The 21,555-nt window shown below is 41.2% G+C and overlaps 4 protein-coding genes across 4 annotated transcripts; 1 reads left to right on the plus strand and 3 right to left on the minus strand.

Moving 5' to 3' along the window:
- Positions 1-1,017: 1,017 nt before the first annotated feature.
- Positions 1,018-8,043, minus strand: MTAP (methylthioadenosine phosphorylase). The gene is made up of 6 exons (XM_078621711.1): positions 8,020-8,043; positions 6,635-6,721; positions 6,452-6,510; positions 6,084-6,251; positions 2,476-2,578; positions 1,018-1,275 (listed from the first exon to the last, which is right to left on the minus strand). The coding sequence occupies exons 1-6, from the start codon at positions 8,041-8,043 to the stop codon at positions 1,018-1,020; spliced, it is 699 nt and encodes a 232-aa protein (XP_078477837.1).
- Positions 8,044-9,158: 1,115 nt separating this feature from the next.
- Positions 9,159-11,492, minus strand: LOC144738719 (E3 ubiquitin-protein ligase Topors-like). The gene is made up of 2 exons (XM_078621712.1): positions 10,123-11,492; positions 9,159-9,246 (listed from the first exon to the last, which is right to left on the minus strand). Exons 1-2 carry the CDS (start codon positions 11,490-11,492, stop codon positions 9,159-9,161), a joined length of 1,458 nt encoding a protein of 485 aa, XP_078477838.1.
- Positions 11,493-13,561: 2,069 nt separating this feature from the next.
- Positions 13,562-14,924, minus strand: NDUFB6 (NADH:ubiquinone oxidoreductase subunit B6). Its single transcript, XM_078621715.1, has 4 exons — positions 14,745-14,924; positions 14,247-14,339; positions 13,795-13,839; positions 13,562-13,627 (listed from the first exon to the last, which is right to left on the minus strand). The coding sequence occupies exons 1-4, from the start codon at positions 14,922-14,924 to the stop codon at positions 13,562-13,564; spliced, it is 384 nt and encodes a 127-aa protein (XP_078477841.1).
- Positions 14,925-16,452: 1,528 nt separating this feature from the next.
- On the plus strand, positions 16,453-20,659 carry LOC144738721 (PRELI domain-containing protein 1, mitochondrial-like). Its single transcript, XM_078621714.1, has 5 exons — positions 16,453-16,544; positions 17,390-17,615; positions 18,743-18,856; positions 19,236-19,314; positions 20,538-20,659. Exons 1-5 carry the CDS (start codon positions 16,453-16,455, stop codon positions 20,657-20,659), a joined length of 633 nt encoding a protein of 210 aa, XP_078477840.1.
- The last annotated feature ends 896 nt before the right edge of the window (positions 20,660-21,555 follow it).

Below are 21,555 nucleotides of genomic sequence, written 5' to 3' on the forward strand. Positions count from 1 at the left end.
CTTCTAGAAAATGCTGTTCCCACATGGATTTTTAATTTCCTGCCTCTGGTTTGACAGGTCCTGTTCAGGTTGCTCTGCATCCCTCTCCAGTGTTTCAAAGTATATTTCAGAGCTCCCACTTCTGGCATTAGGACTCTTTCAGCTGTTTTCCACCTTTCCGCTCATTTTAAACAGTGTAGCAGAAAATGGGGAAAGCCCATTGTGGCTGGAAACGGCTGGAACCGATATACTCATGTCACGTCACTGGATGTCATCCCTAAAAAAGTCAGGGGTGTAATTCTTTTCTCTGGTTGTGTCGTTGAGCATCTACCTCTCTCCTGCATACACACCATAGACACACCATAGCCCAGACCTGTGGCTGATGTTAAAGGCTCACACTCCCCACAACATCCCAGAATATTAGCTTTGCAGAGCCACTGGTTATGTGTCATAGATGTGCTTTGTGTGGCAATGGTTCTTTGCATGTGGTACTAAGATGGCCCCCTCCTTGCTAAAGACTACAATGAACTATCTCAGATATTGTGTGATCAACTGAAAATACAGATAGAAGTAGAAAGGAGGTGATCATATGAAGTTATCATATGTACAACAGATAAACAGTAGGAGTCTGCGTTCAGCTCTGCCCTGGAGCCTGCAGACATTGCTAAGAGCTCTTGGCCTCGAGCTATGGTTCACTGAACGATTAAAAATACCCACCCGAGTAAAGGTGATAAACACTACAAAGAATACAAGAGAAGTACTCTCACTGTTACGAAAGAACACAAAAATAAAACAAAAAAAACGTGATGTCACGCAAAGGGCAGAGACAGTGAATCACCCTGTAGTGAGGCACACACACACACACACACACACACACACACACACACACACACACACACACACACACACACACACACACACACACACACACACACACACACACACACACACACACACACACACACACACACACACACACACACACACACACACACACCAAACAGGAACTAGGAGACAACCGAGAAGACGCTTGAGAGCTCAGGTTGACGACTTACCCGCCTCCTCATGTTCCTTCCAACAGTCATAGTCTGTTGCCATGGCAATGCTGGCATAGCACAGGCCAGCCTCCTTGGCGAGGACCACCTCTGGCACTGTGGTCATATTGATGACGTCTGCACCCCACTGGCGGAACATCAGACTCTCTGCCCGAGAAGAAAAGCGGGGCCCTTCAATTGTCAGCATTGTCCCTCTCACATGGCACTTGATGCCCAGGCTACGCGCCACCTCCACCAGAACCTACAGCCAGGGGGACATAGTAGCAGTAATAGCACAGTAGCTAATCCAGAGAGAAGACTTGTTCTCAAAACTGCAGCTTAAATGCATGAAACTTTTCCTGCTATCCCGCTGTGTGGTATCAGCTGATACGTATTGCAGATCAGAAAATATTTATCCTTGAAAAAAGACCGCCCTCGACACAGGAAGACTTGAGACCGGATTTCCTGGTCAACAAACTTGCAGCTAATCGTTCCAAATTACACTTTAGAATTGAATAAAATTAATGGTTCTAGTACTCATTTAAATTATGTTATTGGTAGTTATATGCGGTGCACATCGTCACGTAATATTATTTTTATATGACTCAACAACTGGACCATATGGTGTGTGGTATGGTGGTTAGCACTGGTGGCTCACGGCCAGAAGGTTCTAGACTTGAACCTGCAGGCCAGCTGGGTCCTGCATGCATGGTGTTCTTCTGGGTATTTTCACAGACCATGAACATACAGTTAGATCACATGGGGTCTGAATAATATAGAGTGTGAGTGTGAATGCTTTAAAGTGTGTACACGTATAATGTCAGCTGAGCGGGGCTTCAGCTGGACCCTTCTGAGAACAAGCAGGACAAATGGATGGATTCAACAGTAAATGCATCATTTTTGATGTCACAATAATACCAAGTCTGCTATAATGTTTTCACATAAAAAAACACACTGAATTCTAGAGAGTCAACTAACAGAGTACAGATTGTTATAAATGTGCACAAAAAAGAGCCATTGAAGCCAATAGGCAGGCATGCATGTGACAAGACATTTGACTTTTGTTTTCATGACTCCAGGCTGTGTGAACTTTGTGAACTCGCCACTTGCCGCTTCACACTTTTTCTCAATTCATCTCACTGTGTGCAATGACACTTGCCCAGTCATTAAGCCATAAAATCAGGTGTTGTGCTGAAACAAACAGCAATATGATGAGGCAGATTGTTCGGAAAACACTTTACAAAATAATGCACTCCAGTAGAATTTTGCAGTATTAACACAATCTCATAGCCACATATCTGTCCATGTTCATGTCCATATCCCAATACACAACATGTTCTGAAAACAGACTGAAAGTCCCCAGATGGCACAGTACGGGCTCCTTGTTTTGTCTAAAATGGTTTGTGCGGATCTTAACTGTTGTGGTGTGTGAAAGAGATGGTTCAGGTATTTGTACACTCACTTCTCTGGTTCTGTTGCAGAAAGGCTCAGCCATGGGGATGTGACACACACCTGAGGGACTAGTTGGCTGCCCATCATACAGCGTCTGAGCTCTCTTCGTAGTCCTGACAAAAAAGGCACAAACGGGAAGTAACTGCAACTGCAAACCGGTTTGTTATTAAACCTCTAATCTACAGGGAAAACATTGAAGGACAGATTTGTTCTAGATGGGAAACTGAAAAAAACAAATGAAAGATGAAAAGCTGGAACACAAACCATAGAGGGTTATTCGCTGTTTTTTTTTTTCCAAAGATTGAAAACAATTCCAGGAAACACCTGATGAATGATCCTCAGCACCATCTCCATCAAATGCACCTCATGGAAATGTGATGGAAACCATATTGTGGACAGTCGCTTCACAGCAATTTGATTATAAAATCATCAATGGAGCACTGAAACACGCTGGCGCCAACAATCGTCGTCCAGTTTCCAGATGTGCCGAGTCAGTGAATTCCAGCAGACAGAGTGCGAGCTTGTGTTTGCAGCATCATTTTCCCATCATTTTTGAAACTTCTTAGCATGTAAACACTGAAATCCATTTAAAGGCAAATACAAAAAGATGGAGACGTTTGTCACCGACTCTTTCACCATGTTTTCTTCCCCTCTTGCTGACTTAAAACTCAATCAACATGACAAACATTCTTCTTTCCCGCATTATTTTCAATTCATGCCCAACCCAGTTTCTCACTCATAGCTGTGGCATCGGTCGGCTCAAATACTTGATACAGCTGCAGCTCTGCCATGCTGGAAATTAATACCAGTCGTGTTTACACGGGGATCACTTTTCTATAGCTTGTAATGTCAACAATTGCAATTAAGAGTCTTTATTGCATAGAATGTCCTATCTGTGATTAATTATCATATTGTATTTATTGTGTATTTTGTTTTTCCTAATATGCAACGTTTATGTACATAACATAATGCCAGAGTATCTCATCTTACCTGCAGCATGTCTACTTATATGTATACTTATGACAAATATGAGAAAATCTAAAACAAATAATTATAAATACAATTACTGTAAGAAACTACTTCAATTAGAGTTATCAAGCAATTATTGGAATGGGGACAACGAGTTTTGAAAAACTCTAATTTAGAAAATAAAAAAATATATTATAATAATAATAATAAAGAAAACAATGAGGTGAGAACATCAGGTAGACCAGTGGTGTATGCGTGCATGTGCATGAGTGTAGCGATACATGTTCAGATAGAGAGAATTGTAAGGTCCAGGCTGAAGGGGAGAGCGAAAGCAGGAAGGACGGGCTTTTGTAGCCAGAATCACCGGGCTCAGGTGTGAGTACAATTACTCCACCCAATCAGGTATCTGCTACACTGGAGAGAAGATGTTACCCGTCACACACCCAATGCGTCAGCACTACCACAAAGACTGTTTTGAGTACAAGCAGCTTTGTGTCACGTGTTACCGCATGAGCTCAATAAATAAATCAGATTGGTCGTTAAAGCAGGATGGGTTTCAAGATGAGTGTGGTCTAAGTTAATGTAGTGAAGATGAGTACTCATCTCACATATTATCAGTTGTTTCTATATTCAGGCATATTTGCTGTTGGACTGCTGATTATGTTTCGATCTGTTGCACTGAGCCACAGTCAACAAATATTGCTTGTCTTTCAGAAAATAAAGCTTTTAGATTGCAAGTAATTTGTTTTGTATTTGTATTTGTAGTATTTGTTTCCAGAGAGTAAAATGAAAAGCGAAAATGAAAAACAGGAGAATCTGGAAAAAGTTGTTAAAACTTGAAGAACTTGGAACCTGAACGCGTACACAGCAATGCCTCTAACTTGTGGACAGGGTTCAGCTCCGTCACTTATGGCAAACAATTAAGCGGAGGTGTGATGTGATTCGAAACAAATAGTCACATGCTGCAGCTCAAGTCTGAACATGTCCCAACAAACAGCTTCCTCATTTCTGTTTAAACAGATCATGTCTATGCTTGACACTGGCAGCTGGGTTAGTCGCTGTCCTTAGTCATACGCAGGAAAACACACTGTGGGAAGTTTGTTTGCAGTGCATTAACTCACTGGACACAAATTAAGTTGTTCTGCTGAGACAAACATCTTTGCATACATTTAGCTATTCTGGAATTTGTGCAATGAGCAAACAGAGTGTGCACAACGCTCCCACGGGATCGTGCTTCTTGTGTGCTGCACAAATGGTGCATACACATCTACCCCGAGGTCAGACAAACTGCTGAGAAAGTGGGATGTCTCATGTCGGACTGACAGATTTATTGTCAGACGTGTGTAACTCTGAGACATAATTCAGGACAAACCTCATATAATCGCTACAGAGATGGAATAAGTACACTGTTTATGAGCAGCGATAACTATCAACTTGTGTATTTAAGATAGCAAACACAAAAGGCTCCAATCAGGCTTTTATTTTTGTACTATGAGGTGTAACACAGAAAACTAATCATCATGTTCATGTGTATTCTGTTGTAGTTATTATAGTGGGCCAGACCTGCACGGAACAGGGCCATAAATAAAAAATGTTATAAATTATACTTCTGTTTACCCTGCAGTAATGTGAAAACGTTTGCTATACAAAACAAAGGAACAAAGTTATATTTAGGAGGCTGCTGCTGGAGAAAACTGAACACATCACATCCGTACTCACATCTCCACACGAGCTTTCCGAGGGCCAGAGTCCAAAGCACTGCGGCTGGTTTTAAATCTTTCAGTGGCTGAGGGACTAAATCCATCTGAATGACTTTGTCTACATCCAGTATTAAAACCATCACGTTCTCTCACGCTTCCCTTCCACTTCAACCTGCATTCATGTTTGTCTGTACTGATTACTAAATCAGCTTCAGATTTACTCATTTAACTCATAGAAAAGATGCATGCAAAGTACATTTGTATGTAAGCAAAAGTTCGACATGGTGGCAGATGACAGTTGATAGTTGTTATTTTTAAACAAAATGACAAAGCAGAGAAGAAATTCTCACGGTCACAGAAAGTGATACGCTACATGAAATGCGAGATGTACAGGAAGGTGTCCTGAACTGTTTACAAAACTATCTCAGTTAATAAAGATGGTATTCTGGTCCTCCTGTCATCATGTTAGTACTAACGACTGCCTGAGGTGGCATCTCACACTGTCAGCGATTTTAATTCTCACCAAAGCCTCAGGCAAAAAATATCAAGCAAGTGTTGATGGTGTTTGTCCAAATGAGTTGGGGAGTCAACCGCTTTGACAAATGTGTCAAACGAGGTGAGTCAAGTTCTTCCACTGTCATTACTCAGCTACAGGGACACATTTGTCACACAGTAACGTCAATCCTGTAAGCGAGATGTGTGGGAATACACAAGGGACTTGAGGAAACCTCCTGTACAACAATTACAGGATGGTGAGCACCACTATAAATGGTCATAAATTGATGCTGATTATATGATTCAGTAGGTCCTGATTGTAAAATCTATGCCGATGTAGTTCAAAAAATTTATTTATCTGGTGAAATCCCAACTGAACTGTTTTTCTGTGGATACATATAGTAATGAATGTCCCCTTAAAAAAATCTGGAAAAAACGGTCATAGGCAACTCACCTGTCAATGAACTGATCAATGATGACAATGTCTCCAGGCTGAATTTCCTCCCGAAGTGAGCCACATGCCGTGGTGACCAATAAGTGTGTGCATCCCTCTTCTCTCAGGGCCCAGATGTTGGCCTGGTAGTTCACATTAGACGGCATTATGGTGTGCTGCCGTCCATGCCTGACAATAAGAGGCATTCAGGAAATACATTGGTGATGTGCAGTTTCAGACAAAAATGCCGGAAATATGAAACTACTAGGATAGGATATCTCACTATCAGGATAATCTCAGAGTCAGGATAATTTCTCAGTTTCTCCACTAGATGCTGCTCAACATTCAAATAAATCCTGTTTTAATGCAGCAAAAACCTTTGCTCTCACCTTGCAAGGAGCACACATTCAACATTCTTTATCTTCCCGAGGATAAGGGCATCCGATGGCTGTTAAACAAGAGTAAAACAAGTGTCTCACCTCATTATAATACGACTTCAAGTTCTTATTTCACATGCAAAGCATCAGTAGAGCTGACCCTGAAATACACACATAACATGGGACATAGCTCACCTTTCCGTATGGTGTGTCAACATAACGCTCAGTTCTTCCCTCCAAGATATCTGGATCATCAAGGCCTGAACCACCAATTATTCCAATCTAAACAATAAATGGGGGGAAGTCAACAACAGGGAGGAAATAACAAGACCCACATAATAACATATATATGTTGAATGTTGATTGTTCATGACATACAAATGTAAAGTTACTAAAATATTCAAGTCCCTCAAGAACAAACCTGGTGTTCTTAGTTCTCTCCAAAGCGACACCTTGTGTCTGAGTACATTTTAGCTAGTTAACAGTACTGGAAGGTTGCGCAAATTTGCAGATATATAGCAAAAACAAAAACGATAAGACTAGTTAAAAGCTGTTGAAATGATGTTTATGCATTAACAGTTGGTACATAAATCATTCTTCACCACAGAAAAATAAACAGCATGCTTTATGATCCACAAGCAAACCAACAAGGCCAATAACCTTCATGTATTATAATACTCTTCCACAAGCTAAAAAGAACACAGACATCAATACAGTTGCTAGAGTGACTAAAAACACTAGTTGACTTATTTACAAAGTCACTAGTGCTTGATGGATGGGCCAGTGGTAAGTTTGATAACTAGAAGACTCACACTGAGGAGGCTCTGGATTTGTGTAACAATGTTGACATAACGCAGACTGCTACTTACACTACCTACTTGATCTGTAGAAGCCTACATTTGAATCGTACTGTTAGACTTGTAGCAGTCGTACATACCGTCACTATTCAAAATCTTATATTATGCCCTGTGTGACGTTTTATGAGGTTGTAAATATTACCAGCTACTGAAAGTATATCTGATTGATTATCAGCTGAATTTACATCAAACTACACCGGCTAAGGTATGTCTGTGTAGTTACTGCTTTGTCCATTCATGTTCTGTACACTTATCCTGTGGAGTAAATTACCAGACACAAACAAACCTTTGGGCAATTTAACGTCTCTCGCGTTACCCTGACTGCATGCTACATGCTGTTTGTGGTAGGCAACCGGAACACGAGGAGGAAACCCAACCAGGAAAAGTGCAAACGGAACGGCTCCAACCGGTGTAACTGCTGTCCGTTTTAGCTAATTCCTTCGTAGCACAGCGGAACGTTACACCAGACCAGCTGTCATCTGCACACCACGTGGCAGAGTGCCTCTTACTTACCGGGATGTTTCAATGGGTTTTACACACTCGACACCGAACAATTACGGCACAAATGTGTTATTCAGCCACTCTTGTACATCTTTGCTAAGACATTATGAACAGTAGTGGCGCTTTCCGCTCTGCTAGTTTGGTCACGCTAAATACCGAGCTTCTGACGTTTCATACAATTCAGCATGACGTGATATCTAACACTGGACTTAAAGTTTTTACCTTGATGGATGCTGACGAAGCCATAGCGAGTGTCTATAGACGTAAATGTGTAAATTAGAGCCAAGTTGCGAGGGAAATGATTTGAAACCGTGTACGTCAGCGTGACCGCGTCATCGGAAGTACATCGGTTTTGTTCCTGATAGTTGAGCTCGCCTTCAAAATAAAATCATGGAGGAAACCCTGTATGTACACGTCGTCTATGACATAATACATATATACATGTTTTTTGTCCATAACTCACTGCAAATTCCTCTTGGGGCTATTTAGCAAGTAGTAAAACAAGTGTTATATAACAAAGACAAACAAAACTTTTCCAAACTGAATCTCATACTGTTAATGATCTGTAGCAACAGGCTATAGCTATATAAACCCAAGGTTGTGTTACAAACCCTTTCTCGCGGGTAATAGGTTAAAATCAAAGCCTTCCTAATTAAAGAGGAATGAACAGTCCATCACAATCAATATGACTCATAGATATTTTAACATATTAACCTCAGAATGTTTATTTGCATTGCAGTAAGGCCAGTTTCTAATTATCATATAAATAACAATAAAAGGGCAAATTAACAGTGATACAGCACATATGGACACAGGCTGGATGGAAAACATAATTTAAAAAGTACATGGCATATACATTTTTTATAAGGTGTTTTCAAATTAAATTTAATACAAAACAGCCCTTTGTTAGACATCTGCTTCTTCCAATGGGTGCTAATACATGAGCAGCTGTTGACAAGGTCTTGTGTCAAGCTTTTAGTTGACCTATTGTAAAAATCATCCCTGAGAAAATTTTAGGCCTTGAAAACACCTTTTTTTCAAACACAAAATGTGGAAATACTTCCAAATTTATTTCATTCACTATGATTCATCGTGGCGCATGCAAGTAAATAAAAAACAAACAAAAAATTCAACAAGTCTTTAATGACAAAAATCTGTATGAGGATGTTGAATTCAACAGTCAACGTCCCAATAACACTTGCTCTTGAATAAAAACAGAATATATCTATTTATCCCAGCCTTGAATGCCTTGTGGCTTTAGACATTTCAAACTTTGTTCCGATATAAAATATTGCTGGCAGGTATTGGCAGATGAGAGTGAACCTATGACTTTGAAGCACATTGTGGCAATGTTCTCTCCATTACGACACCAGAGACCCAGGAGAGGCTGGTGGCTTTTTTGTGCCATCTGATTGGTTGTCATAGTTGGAGGTACTTGTCTGGGTAACACTGTCATGACAATGATCACTGTCACTATCGATGGTAATGACAGAGGGTGAACATTTCTCTGTGCGTTCCATACTCTTGTGTCTTTTGTTTTTCTTCTTATGTTTCTTTTTCTTTCTATGATGACGCTTGCTTTGGTCAGAACTTCCATCTTTGACAACCTCCACACTGAGGCTTCTATGACTCTTCTTAGACCTCTCCTTGGACTTTTTATGGTGCTTCTCTTTGCTCTTTTTATGTTTTGTTAGCGCTGGGGCAACTTTGTCTTCAGAAGGTTCCTCCAAATGCCTAGTTTTGTATTTCCTTTTTCCACCAGGCTTGTCATGGTGAGACCTTCTTTTTGTTGATGGGGAGCGACTGCTGGAGTAATTCCTTGACTGAGAACGCCTCTGGTCACGTCGTCTTGATTCTCTACTGCAACTCCTGGAGCGTGACGAGCTCCTTCTCCTACTACGATAGTAGGACCATCTCTCTGTGTAATGCATCCCGCTATTATCTCGCTCCTGACTGTAATGTTTGTATGACTGGTAGCTGTATGGTGGTGTCTTACGGCTTAAATCACTGTCTCTTTTATATTTACTTATATACTTTGAATACGTGAAGTCTTTGCAGCTGGAGTAAGAGTAATCTCTTTCTTTGGGGGGAGGGCTTCCACTGCTGTGGGATGTTGCAGGGCTCCTGCTATTGCGCCTGTGCTCTATGCTTCTCGACCTCCTTCTGCTCCTCCTGAGCTTTCTGTCCCTTGACCTGTAATCACTGTCATGCACTTTATCTCTACCATGTCTTTCTCTATGTCTTCTTTCTGGCGTACTGAATGTTAATGAGGTACTTTTCTCTCTAGAATCCAAATGACAGGGGTCAGATTCAACATTTTCAGACCTTCCAGCACCACCTAGACCACTGTTCTGTGAGACTGGGGGACTGAGACTGGTGAAGCGGATGTGCTGAGGTAGACAAGGCATTTCTTTCGTATCTTCACTTGCAGACTCATCCGAGTTGGAAGAGAGCTGGACCAACTCAGGGGTCCTTTCTAACACTGGCTTGACAAATCCCACTATGACACAATCGTCACTCTCTGAGGACAAACACTCATCATTGTTAACTTCAGCCTGTGTCAATTCTGTTCGCTCATTCGGATTTATTTGCTGCAAGGAAACCCCAAACTCGTCCTCCTCCAAACTGCTGTCTGAGTCTGAGTCTTGGAGTGGCAGTATTTCTGAGCGGCTTTGCTCTGCTGTGGTGGAGTAAGATGGTCCTGGTGTCTCATCGTCCCACACAGAGTGGCTGAGAGTGGATGTGGATGTGGAGTATCCCGGGGTCCTGGGTGGTTCCAACTCAACACAATTTTCTTCATCCTCTGAGATTGCTATGACAGAAGAGTTTGTACTGCTGTCTTCATTCGAGGAAGGGGCTGGACAGTCATACACAGCGTGTTGGTCATAGGCTTCCATGTTAAAAGGGGACTTTGCAAAGCTGATGAACTCGTGCAGAAAGTGCTCTGTGCGACCTTGAAGAAAGGGTCTAAGCTCTTCTTGTATGGCGCCATCCTCCATATCATAACGGGTAATGCGTGACATGATGATGTGTTGGACTATGTTGACCAAGGAGCCATGGGCCCCATACAGAACCAGAAGTTCTCTTTTTAGCCAGGGGACAAGTCGATGCAGGCAGGCAGGATTTCTTCTATAAAATTCAGCTGAAGTGTCTCGGGAACGTCCGCCATCACGAACAGTCCGAATCCGTACCCCTTGTCGGTACAGCTCTCTCCTGAAGTTGACCATTTCTTGCTCTCGAACACTTTGCACAGCTCTGCCTTCATGTGCAGCTCTCCTCTTGGCTGCCAACCTTGTCATCATGCGCCGGATGTAACGACCGTGTCGCTGCTGGGAAGAATTTCCTGAAGCTTCAAACATGACTCCATTTTCTGGGGGTGGAGACGTCCGTCGCTGCATCTGTCGATGCAACCCCGTAAGAGTGGTGCGGTATCTAAACCGCACTCCCTCAAAAGTTCCAAAAGAACCATTATCCACCGGCTGCAGGTCATGCTTCTTAAAGTCATGCTCTGATTTGATACTGTGATATATCGACTTGAAAGGCTGTTTACACAGAGGACACTCCGCCTTGTTTTTGGACCATTCATGAATACAACGAAAACAGAACTTGTGCAGGCAGCGATCCAGGTAAGAAATGTTGTTAAACACGTCCAAACAGATAGGACACTTGGAGTCTGGCGAAACCTCTGCAGACATCGGTTCAGAGGTTTTCCTACTATTCCTCTTCTCACTCTGCTGCAAGGCAATCTTGATTGCTGACATGATCTATTAGATAAGATTAAAAATAATAGTTAGTAGAATGCATTATTTGACTTATATAAAAAAACATAATACTGACATTTCGCTACACTAGCATATTTGCGAAATTGCTTTTTTCATCCCAAATGGATAGAAATTAAGCAAATTATGGGTCCACAGGGTGACAAACATGAAATCCATATACATGTAAAAATATGGCATCTTCATCTCCGGGAATGACGTCTTTGCAACATTCTTTAAAACCAACATGCAGTGCTACTAACACCAGTCCCGTTAAACCTGTCAACGATACATAATCATCTATGTGAATGTAATTTTACATGTTTTCGAACTGCCCTTTTACATACTCGGCTGTGTTCTCCTTTATAGTGTTAGCTTAGTCGGTCAGACAGAAACAGCACCTAGCTCCCTCTGCTAATGTTGCCACACTGTGATTAAATCGAGTGGTTCAAACCCACGTCAGAAAGGAGATCCTAAACTATCTTAACGGACCCTATGTTCAAATAAACACAGGTACGTTTATAGTCACTTCTAACAGTGAGGAGTCCTCACCTGTACGAACAATTAAACTTGCTTAGCTTAAGTTAGCTAGCTAGCATGTCAGGCTAGGGACGTTGCGGCTAGCGCTACTCTTTGAGATCTCGTTGTAACGTTTGAGAAACTTTGTTGATATTTACCCTTGACTTAAGTCGCGGGTGCCATCTGGTACTTTTCGGTCCACCTTGTCGTAGAATCTCTCTTTCTTCTATATTTTGTACTTTGGAACTCCAGAGAAACTATTTACACCGGAGCTCTGCCCTTCGATATGATACGGTATGCTCCTGGTACAGCTCACGTCACTAGCGCAACAGCGCACTTCCGCCCTTCAGAATGAAAGCACCTGTTTCAAAACGTGTAACACGTTTGGATTCCCAGTCCAACTTTTACCAAACAAATATTATTTTAAGTATGTCACGTACTGCAACATTTGTTGAGTAATCATGTTATACACTTACTTACTCAAAAATGTTCAGGAGGATTTCCGGTTGCGTTTAATAAAAGTTATTGTTAACTTGACAATATAAGTATGTAATATATATTGGGAGTGTGCATTTTCTTTTATATCACTTCGACTTTGCTTGCCTTCAGGAAAACAATTGTATCTTTAGATTTATATACAAAATATATGATTTTTATAAATCGAGAAGAACTGCAGCTGCACCTCAACCCTGTGTGAAACCAGGAATATTACTCAGCATGGGAAATAAACAATTTAAGGTGGAATACCTTGGTTTATGCACTAATAGTGAATGAGAGGCAGGCCAGGCAATGTACATTTAAGTATTGTGACAACTTGTTAAACAGCAAGTGAAAGCCAACAAATGAATAAATGAAATACCTAAAAGTCAATGGCTCCAACGTTCCTTGGATTACTGGGACAATTCTAAAGGTAATACATGTAAGTAGCTTTGATGACTCCAGATTGACATCCAGCCAATTATTGACACATTGTGATACTAAATTTGCTGAAATTATTTTTTACACACCCACAGTAGTTTGGGTGAACTGAATCACCATCAGTGTACCAAACAACACTGGGGTTTGTACTGAAACACCACGTGTGGAATGTAAGGTGTTAAAATTCATCCCAGCCATTTGTCAGATTTCACCTGGGCTCAGTTAACACCATTTAAATGCATTTTAGCCACTCTTGTAACCCAAAATGTGCATCAATCTAGCGGAGTATCGTGCGAAATCCTATTGGCATTGATTTGACAATTTCATATATTCTTTCTAGACTTATCTGAAGCTCTAACTAGTATAGTTTACAGCTAAAGCATTTGCTTTGTAAAGACAATTAAACATGTACTCCCATGTCAGGATGTACTTTGTAAAACCAGACTAACCAGACCAGATGTATTTTTGTAAAAGACAGGCTCAAAGTAATAGGCTTTTTTATAATATTTAATGGAATTTACACAGTTTTTACAACAGGAGCTCACGTTAATTATTGTAATATTTTAACTTTAGTGATGGCCATGGGTCTCTGGGAGATGTGGGACAACTTCGCCTGTCTCCAGGATGCTGTCACCCTAAACACAAAAAACAAGGACAAAAATGTTCAAGGACAAAAATTCCTCCATGTTTATCATTTAAAGAGCAGCTCTCCCAAGTCACAGTGGGAGACTATGGAACAAACAGTTCTAGCCATTACAGCAAAAATAAAGTTTATGTGTTAGAATAAATAAGTTCTACTCACTGGGAAAAGCTTGGGTTTCAGTTCCACAATGCCATATGGTCGATGCTGTGAGGGACAAACACATTCATGTTTTTAGGCCTGTTAATCCTTCATATTCTGTCTCAGGATTGAAATATACTCTTGGACTCAGCATTATGAGTATTATGTCTATGCCCAACCTGTTTGCAAGTTCAAGAAGTTCCTAAAGAATCTCCCAAGCAGTAATCAGGTGTCTTTTCACATGTTTCACCCTAGTGCCTAATTATAATGCCGTTCAGATCACCATTTAACATGCACACAACATTAGAAAGAAAAAGAAAAAGGGAATATATGGAATTTCAGGTCCGACTGAGGTGACATGTAAACAGTATAAACCTTAGTATTTTCATCTGAATCAACAGGTCTTTATTCCCTTCGCTCCTTTATTTACTGTTCTAAAGAATGGTGTATCTTTTTCCCTTTTTTTAACTTACAGCCACATGGTATTTCACATAGTAGTGAACAATCCAGGCAGGTATCAACAGCCTTGTTAATGTGAAAACACCACCTTTGTATGCTTTGTACGTCTGCAAGGAGAAAAAAAATGAATTATTAGAACAGCATATAATGAATTCATGAACATGAGCTGAATAAGTTATGACCGGTCACAGTTAATGATGACAAATTCAACTAGCCATTCAACATATACCAAGCAGTCTTTACAATGTTCAGTCAAAATTGTACAACCAAACACAGTGTTAAGGAAATTCTAAAACATGTGTGTTGGTGTAATATAATAAATAACGAGTCTGTGTTAGAGTGACAGTGTCTGAGCGTGAACGGCGGCTGCATGGATTAGCTTTGTGGATTTCTCATGGAGATCAATAAAGTTAAGTATCTATCTATCTATCTAATTATCTTTTAAAATTCAAACATTCATACGGCATCCAGATCGTTTACTGGTACATTAGCTAGCTCATAGCTGCACTCACGTAAAGCCTCCACAAGCTCTTGGGCTCCAGAAAACCTGCCCAGAACTTGGCGACGGCGCCTGGGGCCTTCGGTTGCAGAACGGGCTCTCTCGGGCTGAGCTCCTGGTCCTTCAGCCACTTCCTCCGGAGCTTGGTGAGCTGCTCCAAGCGGAGCTTTTCGTCTGGAGTGTACCCAGACATTGTTTATAGCAAGATTTTCAACAACCTCGACAGCCCCACAATGACACCATGGAGGACACTTCCCTTTGCAGACAAACGCATCGATTAAAGAGAGGAAAGGGGACGCAGACAAACAGTCGGACAGATTTTAGTGCGCCACCTAGTGGACCGGATGTACAACTGGCAACATTTGTAAATACATCATAAACATCTGATTGCTAACGGTCATAAAATACTATTTAAAATGGTATCAGGTAAATTATGCCTGAATAAAAATAACTATTAATTTTTTTACACCAGTTAAGCCGTTTCACAACACAAACAAACAGCACACCCACCAGTATGCTGATTATGACACATGTATATAATCAGTCAAATGAACAACCTTAAATCATGGTCACGCTAAATTACTACTATGAAAAAGAGTAACTTTATTTTATTTACACGTTTTTACTGGAACGACTTATTACCAGTAGATGGTGTAGTGTCAGCCTCATCATGTTTAATTGGTAAACCATGTTTCAAATGAAATATCAGTATGTTCAGTGTTATCTTCAACAGACATACATGTATTTGCATACTTGTATTAAATGTCTGATTAACAAGAAGCAAAGAAAAAAACTGTAACTGGAATTTGAGCACTGCCACAAATGTCAAATATTCTCAGTGAAGCACAAAAGCATGAAGTCTGTCTCTTTTTGTGTGATTATCTGTATGCATTTATTCGAATTAAATTTGTAACTGATCTTAAGTTACTGGTAAATGCAGGGAAGTAAAGTGTTCCTGAATATTAATAGCAAACCCTCGTCATTTCGCGGCAGCATTGCGTTTTGCGGACTACAGTCCGCCGGAAGTGAATCAGAAGAAGAAGGTTTGACCTGACTATGTATTATGTCTATGGGCTAACCACTTCCCAGTAAATATACAATGTCTGCGAGACCAGAGCTCATTTAATTTCGGGCTATAACAAACGGTTACTCTTTCTTTTAATATTTGTCGATCATTTCATTCGCAAAGACATCAGGTATGGCTGTTTTTTTCATGACTGACAGTAGCTAATACCACCACTCTCTTAGCATTAATGCTAGGCTGTTAGGTAGAAACGCTGTTGGATTTCTGCTGTGGGAAACCTCAGTATGTCAACAATGGTCTATGTAGTAGTAGTAGAGTTGCTAATCTCACTATCACATGGAATGTCAAAGTATTGAATGAGAGTTTCGCCATCCAGGTAGTGTTAGTTAGGTAAGCTAGCAGCAACCTGTTACGTTGGGCTTATGCTAACATATACTTAACACAGACTGACTCGAAACTGACTTGCTATTATATATTTAATGAGTTTATAAGTTTAACATTATACCACACTATTTACTTATGTATTGGTTAGTTGATAGGTATACGGTACGTCTGTGCTTCTTACTGATCATTGGTAGTGTGGCTTTGGTAATTCTCTCTTCCCCTCTGCAGCACTGTGCCGGACTTTGGATGGAGTCAGCACCCATCATTGGATTGTTTTCTATAGCAGCAGAATCTGCACATCAGCAAGAGAAGAATGGTCAAGTATTTTTGTAGCAAAACAGACATTAGTAGTACCTGGGACCATGTTGTCTCTGCATTTTGGCAGAGGTATCCAAATCCTTTCAGGTAACTTTGACCCTCAGTGCTCAATTTATCCTTTGATTTATCTTTTATAATATAATACAGGCTGGAGCCGGAAAGTAAATCAATTATTCACTTGATTTGACACATCAGCGTGAGCATTATTATTATTATTATTATTACCAGTAGTAGTAGTAGTGATAGTATCCCTTATATGTCCATAATGCCATATAATGGAGGACATAAGCATACTACCGTTACAACATTCTTGTGATGAATGAAACTTGTGATTGTATTCATGTGAGAGACTGTTTTTAGTACATTACTGAATATCTTTCCCAAAAAATTCTGTTGCACAATATAGTTACACAAATAGAGGAACCAAACACACATCACCTCGTCCACCTACAACAGATGGTCTTAACATTGCACTGTAGAAGTAAAGCTATTTATTACATGGTATTTTTACCACAGTGGTTTACAAAGTGGTCTAGTGGTCCTTTAGGGGGCTCCAAAGACACTTCAAGGATGGATGTAATTGACAATCAGTGTAAATATGTATAAAATGACAAAATCTGTGACTAATTTGAACATGGATTTTCATGCACTTGTAACAAACCGCATTAAAATAAAAATCTGGGTCATGCTCATGGAGGTCTGACAATTTGATACAAGAGTTAAGAAGGCCCTTCACCCTCTCTACATACCATTGGATATAATATGATGTTTTCACAATGTGAAACATTTTGGAGTGAAGCAGAATCATTCAACTGCTAACAGGAAGTGGAATAGGTTGAGACTGGAGCAGATCAGAACTGAGCACACACTGATAATCTCCAACCAGCTTGTGACCACCAGGCTCACTGACTGTTTGTTTGCGTACCCATCAGCACACATGTTCTCACAGAGGATGTCGTCTACCGGGAGGTGACTGAAGACCACAGGCTTCTCTCAAGACGCCTCCTGATGAAAACCAATCGGCTTCCGCGCTGGGCGGAGCGTTTTTTCCCCACTGGCATGTCTCGCTGTGCGTACATCATGGAGGACTCCATCGTTGACCCCATCAACAGGACCCTGACAACCTACACCTGGAACCTCAACCACACAACTCTGATGGTGAGCTTACAACCATTAGTAATCATCTTTTACCCCTGTAACCCGTTTGTCTGTTTGAATGAACAGCTGTTCCATCATGTCAGTGTGTCAATGTGTGCATCCGTGGATTGATGAAAGGTAGATTGCAAAATGCTTGAAGACAAATCAGTGTAATGAACACATCCATTGAGCATTTGAAGGACTAGAGCTTGTAGTTGCATTCAAGGTGCAGATTACAATCACTCACCTCATCCATCTCTTTCCAAAATAATACCAAGACCTTTGGCAGCCGTCATGTTCTTTTATGTGTGATACAGCTTCTTTCCGGCCCAACATGGTGGAGCAGTGGTTAGCACTGTCGCCTCATAGCGAGAAGGTCCCTGGTTCAACTCCTGGACTCTGTGTGGAGTTTACATGCTCTCCCTGTGTTCTCTCTGGGCTCTCCAGCTTCCTCCCACCTCCAAATGTGTGGCCGTAAATGTGTGTGAATGGTTGTCTTCACACACGACCATTGGCTGTCCAACAGTCATGAGTTGGTGACTCGTCACCCGACAGCTGGGATCAGCTCCAGCACAACTGCACAACATGGGCAAAATATTGTACTCATTAATAGTTTAAAAGAGGATGCAGTTTAAATAAGTTACGATTAAATGAGGCGTATTCAGGAACCAATATTGGGATTTAAGTGGAAATTGGTGTTTATCAGTGTGGCGTTTGTCCTTACGTTTGTCCTTTGCTTCGAGTGCTAAATAGAGAAGATGAGATCATAAAGTAAAACCGTAACCTCACATAGGAGCCAGAGGAGAGGAGGACACAGTCACCGAGTGTAATGCTGCTTCAGTTTTTAATTCTCTGAGATATGAAACCTGAAAGTTTAGCGAACTAACTGGTCAGGACCAAAGAATCTGCCAGATGAAAGAACTGCACTGCAGCTCTGTGAAGTGGTTTGGATTTGATAGCCTTCATGTCCCCTTCAGCTGGCTCCACTCGTTGGTGTCAAACATATGAAACATTTATCTGCCTGCTATGAATCAGCTCACACGCAGCTGCATGATCCAAAGGCCTTTGGGTTCTTTAATCCCAGATCCTGATGAACAGAGTCAGAGGTCCTCAGTCTTTCTTTCTTTCTTTCTTTCTTTTCTTTTCAGTCAGTTGAAGAGCGTTGTTTTTTCTGTGACTCAGTGGAGCATCCAGCCACCACCCAGCTGAAACGTGAGGCTTGGATATCATCTGGCATTTACGGCTTCTCCAGACCGATTCAGGTAACGTGGACTTTTTGTATATTTTGATATAAATCTCATAGCTCCGAAGGTCTTTTCTGAAGACCTTCTTATTTGGCACAGACAGTCTTTATTTCTTTTTTAAAATTTGGATGTTAGTAATAGACCAATATCAGTCTTGTAATACTGGAAGGATAATAATTGTGCAAATACCAAACAAGAAGAAGGAGAAGTGCCAATCCAATTACTTAATATCAACAGAACATGGCAGACTTGCTGTTATCTCCTGCTCTCCTATTCTGTGTTGGATGTAAATTAGATCTCTGCACGTGAAGATTCAGTATTCTTCAGACAAATAATTTGGAGTATGTGGAATTCAGTGTGGCCTAAAACACAAAAGTACGCCGCTCTCTGTTCCCAGGAGTTTGGATTGGCCCGTTTCAAGAGCAACCAGGTGAAAGCCATGAAGGGACTGGAATACGCACTGTCCAACCTGCAGGGTAGGTCCACTTGAGCAGCACATCGCCTGGTGCCGTGTGTCGTAAAAGCAGCAGACATCCACATATCATTAACTGAAATTCATAAACGAAGCACATCTTATCATTTCAAAACATCCGTCAAGGTCTCCTCATAAATCACTGTCATGACTGACTTTGACAAAGAAGTTCAGATTTTATTTGCAGCTGTGAAATGACAACTGCATTGACAAAGATTTGTGCATTCAAAACTTGTGTGCACTGAGTGATGAACTGATGGCTGCAGACTGCCTGACGTGGCAGTAGGAACAAACTCATTCCCCTCCAGAGGACGATTCAATGTCAGACGAACCAGTCAGATCCTAAATACCAGAGGGCGTCGTGTTTGGCTTCGGGCCCTGTGTCGTTCTCTGAAGTGTGTGTTGCTGATGCAGCTCTGTGGTCTGAAAGGACGTTGTCACGATTCTGTCCCGCTGCCCCTTTTTGTTGACGCCACTGCAGAAATTGGCATCAGGCTGAGCGTGGTGGTGAGTATGTTCTCAGCGGGGCTTCCAATCTGCCGTCACCGTCGACGGGCCCTGAACAATAGTCTGTGTAGCAGAGATGGCAGCCGTGTGTGTGTTGTGTGTGCAGGTACACACTGCAGCAGAAACCTGTAGCTGTAAGCAGTGACTCCATCTAGTGGTTTATTGATGTAGTGTAAATAGTCTGTGATGTATTTTTGTACAACTAAACATGACTTAGTGATGGATACAACAGGTGCAAACAGTAATAAATATCCAATATCTAATTTTAGTAAACGTACCACGTTTGTTTGCTACAGTCTCACCTGCCAGCCAGCAGGTTTGTTTCATGGAACATGTTACCATAGTAATTCATTCAGATACGGACTTTCCCTGATGTTAGCCTGAACATATCCAGAACGTTCCGCACAGGCCTCAGGTCCAATCCTTTGCACACACCCATATATACAGTAGATACTCACATCTATTAGCTCCACAATGAGCAAGTACACATGACTCATGATGCCATGTGTTATCTGGCTAAATTAGATGATGCTTTTTGTTGTCCCAGAGGGCAATGTGTCTTCACAGCACCGTAAAAAAACACTGCTATTTTTTGTATGTGTGTGTGGGGGGGGGGCACCCAAACAGACACCCATGACCTACGTAACAAATTGTCAGCCGACTTGTTTTCTTGACCGGAGGGCGACGTCTATTGGGGTTTGTCTGTCCGTGTCTTCACAGGAGAGACGCCCCAGCGGCTGCTCAGGGACACAGTGAAGGAGGCATCGGAGAAGGCCAAGGAGGCGGCCAAGAGTCTGGCTTCAGCGACTGCTGTGCCGCAGAAATCCCAGCAGTTTGTCTGACAGGACGCAGCAGCACACACAGGACATGAACACTGCTGTTTGTCATCTTGATCGTCTCGATTCAATCCGTCTCTTTGCTGGTTTGTTCTGTGTTTCTCTGCGTACGCCTGCAATTATTTGGAGACAAATTTACCACACTGTCATTTCATTTTGGTCTTTCTTGTTCTTCCATTCCGTCTCAGATCCTTTATATGTGAAAGAAACTGCCTGTTGTCTTTGTTTCAGGTCTTAAATTTGACCAGAAGTTTTCTTTTATTGCTGTAACAAGGTGCACATTGATATTTTGATATTGTGGTCATTAAATATTTCAATATTTATCCAATTTTATGAAAAATTCTACATATCTCAGAAACATTTTATTCATATTTTGTGAAACAATAATACAATGGAATATTCTGGAATTTCCATCTTACTGAAGCAATAGAAAAATTGTGCCGATTGTTAATTTTGCCTGAATGCAACTTTATGTTAAATAATTTCCCTCATTCCTTTTTTTTTTTTCTTGACAAACTTATCGCATCAGTGAACTTCCTGTGTGATTTAACGTCCCATCCTGCTTTGGGTGATCCCCAGTCCTAGTTTAAAAAATAAATCCACCTGAGTGGTGAGTGAGCGAGTGAGTGGATGGGGAATACAAAACAGTGATGACAGTTATCATCTCTGGAATGAGACCATAGTGAGAATTTAAAGTAATGTAATAATTATGATGTAACTTTTGTTGTGCCAGCAGAGACCTCTGCTGGCACAACAAAAACATTTTTGCTGATTAGTAAATGTTTAAGAGCTAAGGAAACCTTCCAACCAGTCAGCACAGAGCGGCTGAGATGTCGAGCGATCAGAGAATCCCCAAAAAATGACGTTATGATCATTAACAAATTAGTGTTGTCAATGTACAG

Source organism: Lampetra planeri, unplaced genomic scaffold (assembly GCF_965212315.1).
Source record: "Lampetra planeri unplaced genomic scaffold, kcLamPlan1.2.h2 scaffold_1139, whole genome shotgun sequence".
NCBI classification, from domain to species: Eukaryota; Metazoa; Chordata; class Hyperoartia; order Petromyzontiformes; family Petromyzontidae; genus Lampetra; species Lampetra planeri.

Coding starts and splice junctions, on each gene's coding strand:
- NDUFB6 (XM_078621715.1), bottom strand. CDS start 14,924: ATGTCTGGGTACACTCCAGACGAAAAGCTCCGCTTGGAGCAGCTCACC. Junction 14,340..14,744: donor AGAGCTTGTGGAGGCTTTAC/GTGAGTGCAGCT, acceptor TTCTCCTTGCAG/ACGTACAAAGCATACAAAGG. Junction 13,840..14,246: donor ATGTGAAATACCATGTGGCT/GTAAGTTAAAAA, acceptor TGTCCCTCACAG/CATCGACCATATGGCATTGT.
- LOC144738721 (XM_078621714.1), top strand. CDS start 16,453: ATGGTCAAGTATTTTTGTAGCAAAACAGACATTAGTAGTACCTGGGAC. Junction 16,545..17,389: donor AGGTATCCAAATCCTTTCAG/GTAACTTTGACC, acceptor CGTACCCATCAG/CACACATGTTCTCACAGAGG. Junction 18,857..19,235: donor GCTTCTCCAGACCGATTCAG/GTAACGTGGACT, acceptor CTCTGTTCCCAG/GAGTTTGGATTGGCCCGTTT.
- LOC144738719 (XM_078621712.1), bottom strand. CDS start 11,492: ATGTCTGCAGAGGTTTCGCCAGACTCCAAGTGTCCTATCTGTTTGGAC. Junction 9,247..10,122: donor GGTCTAGGTGGTGCTGGAAG/GTCTGAAAATGT, acceptor TTGTCATGACAG/TGTTACCCAGACAAGTACCT.
- MTAP (XM_078621711.1), bottom strand. CDS start 8,043: ATGGCTTCGTCAGCATCCATCAAG. Junction 6,511..6,634: donor TTGACACACCATACGGAAAG/GTGAGCTATGTC, acceptor CTTGTTTAACAG/CCATCGGATGCCCTTATCCT. Junction 1,276..2,475: donor TCTGCAACAGAACCAGAGAA/GTGAGTGTACAA, acceptor CCCTGGCTGTAG/GTTCTGGTGGAGGTGGCGCG.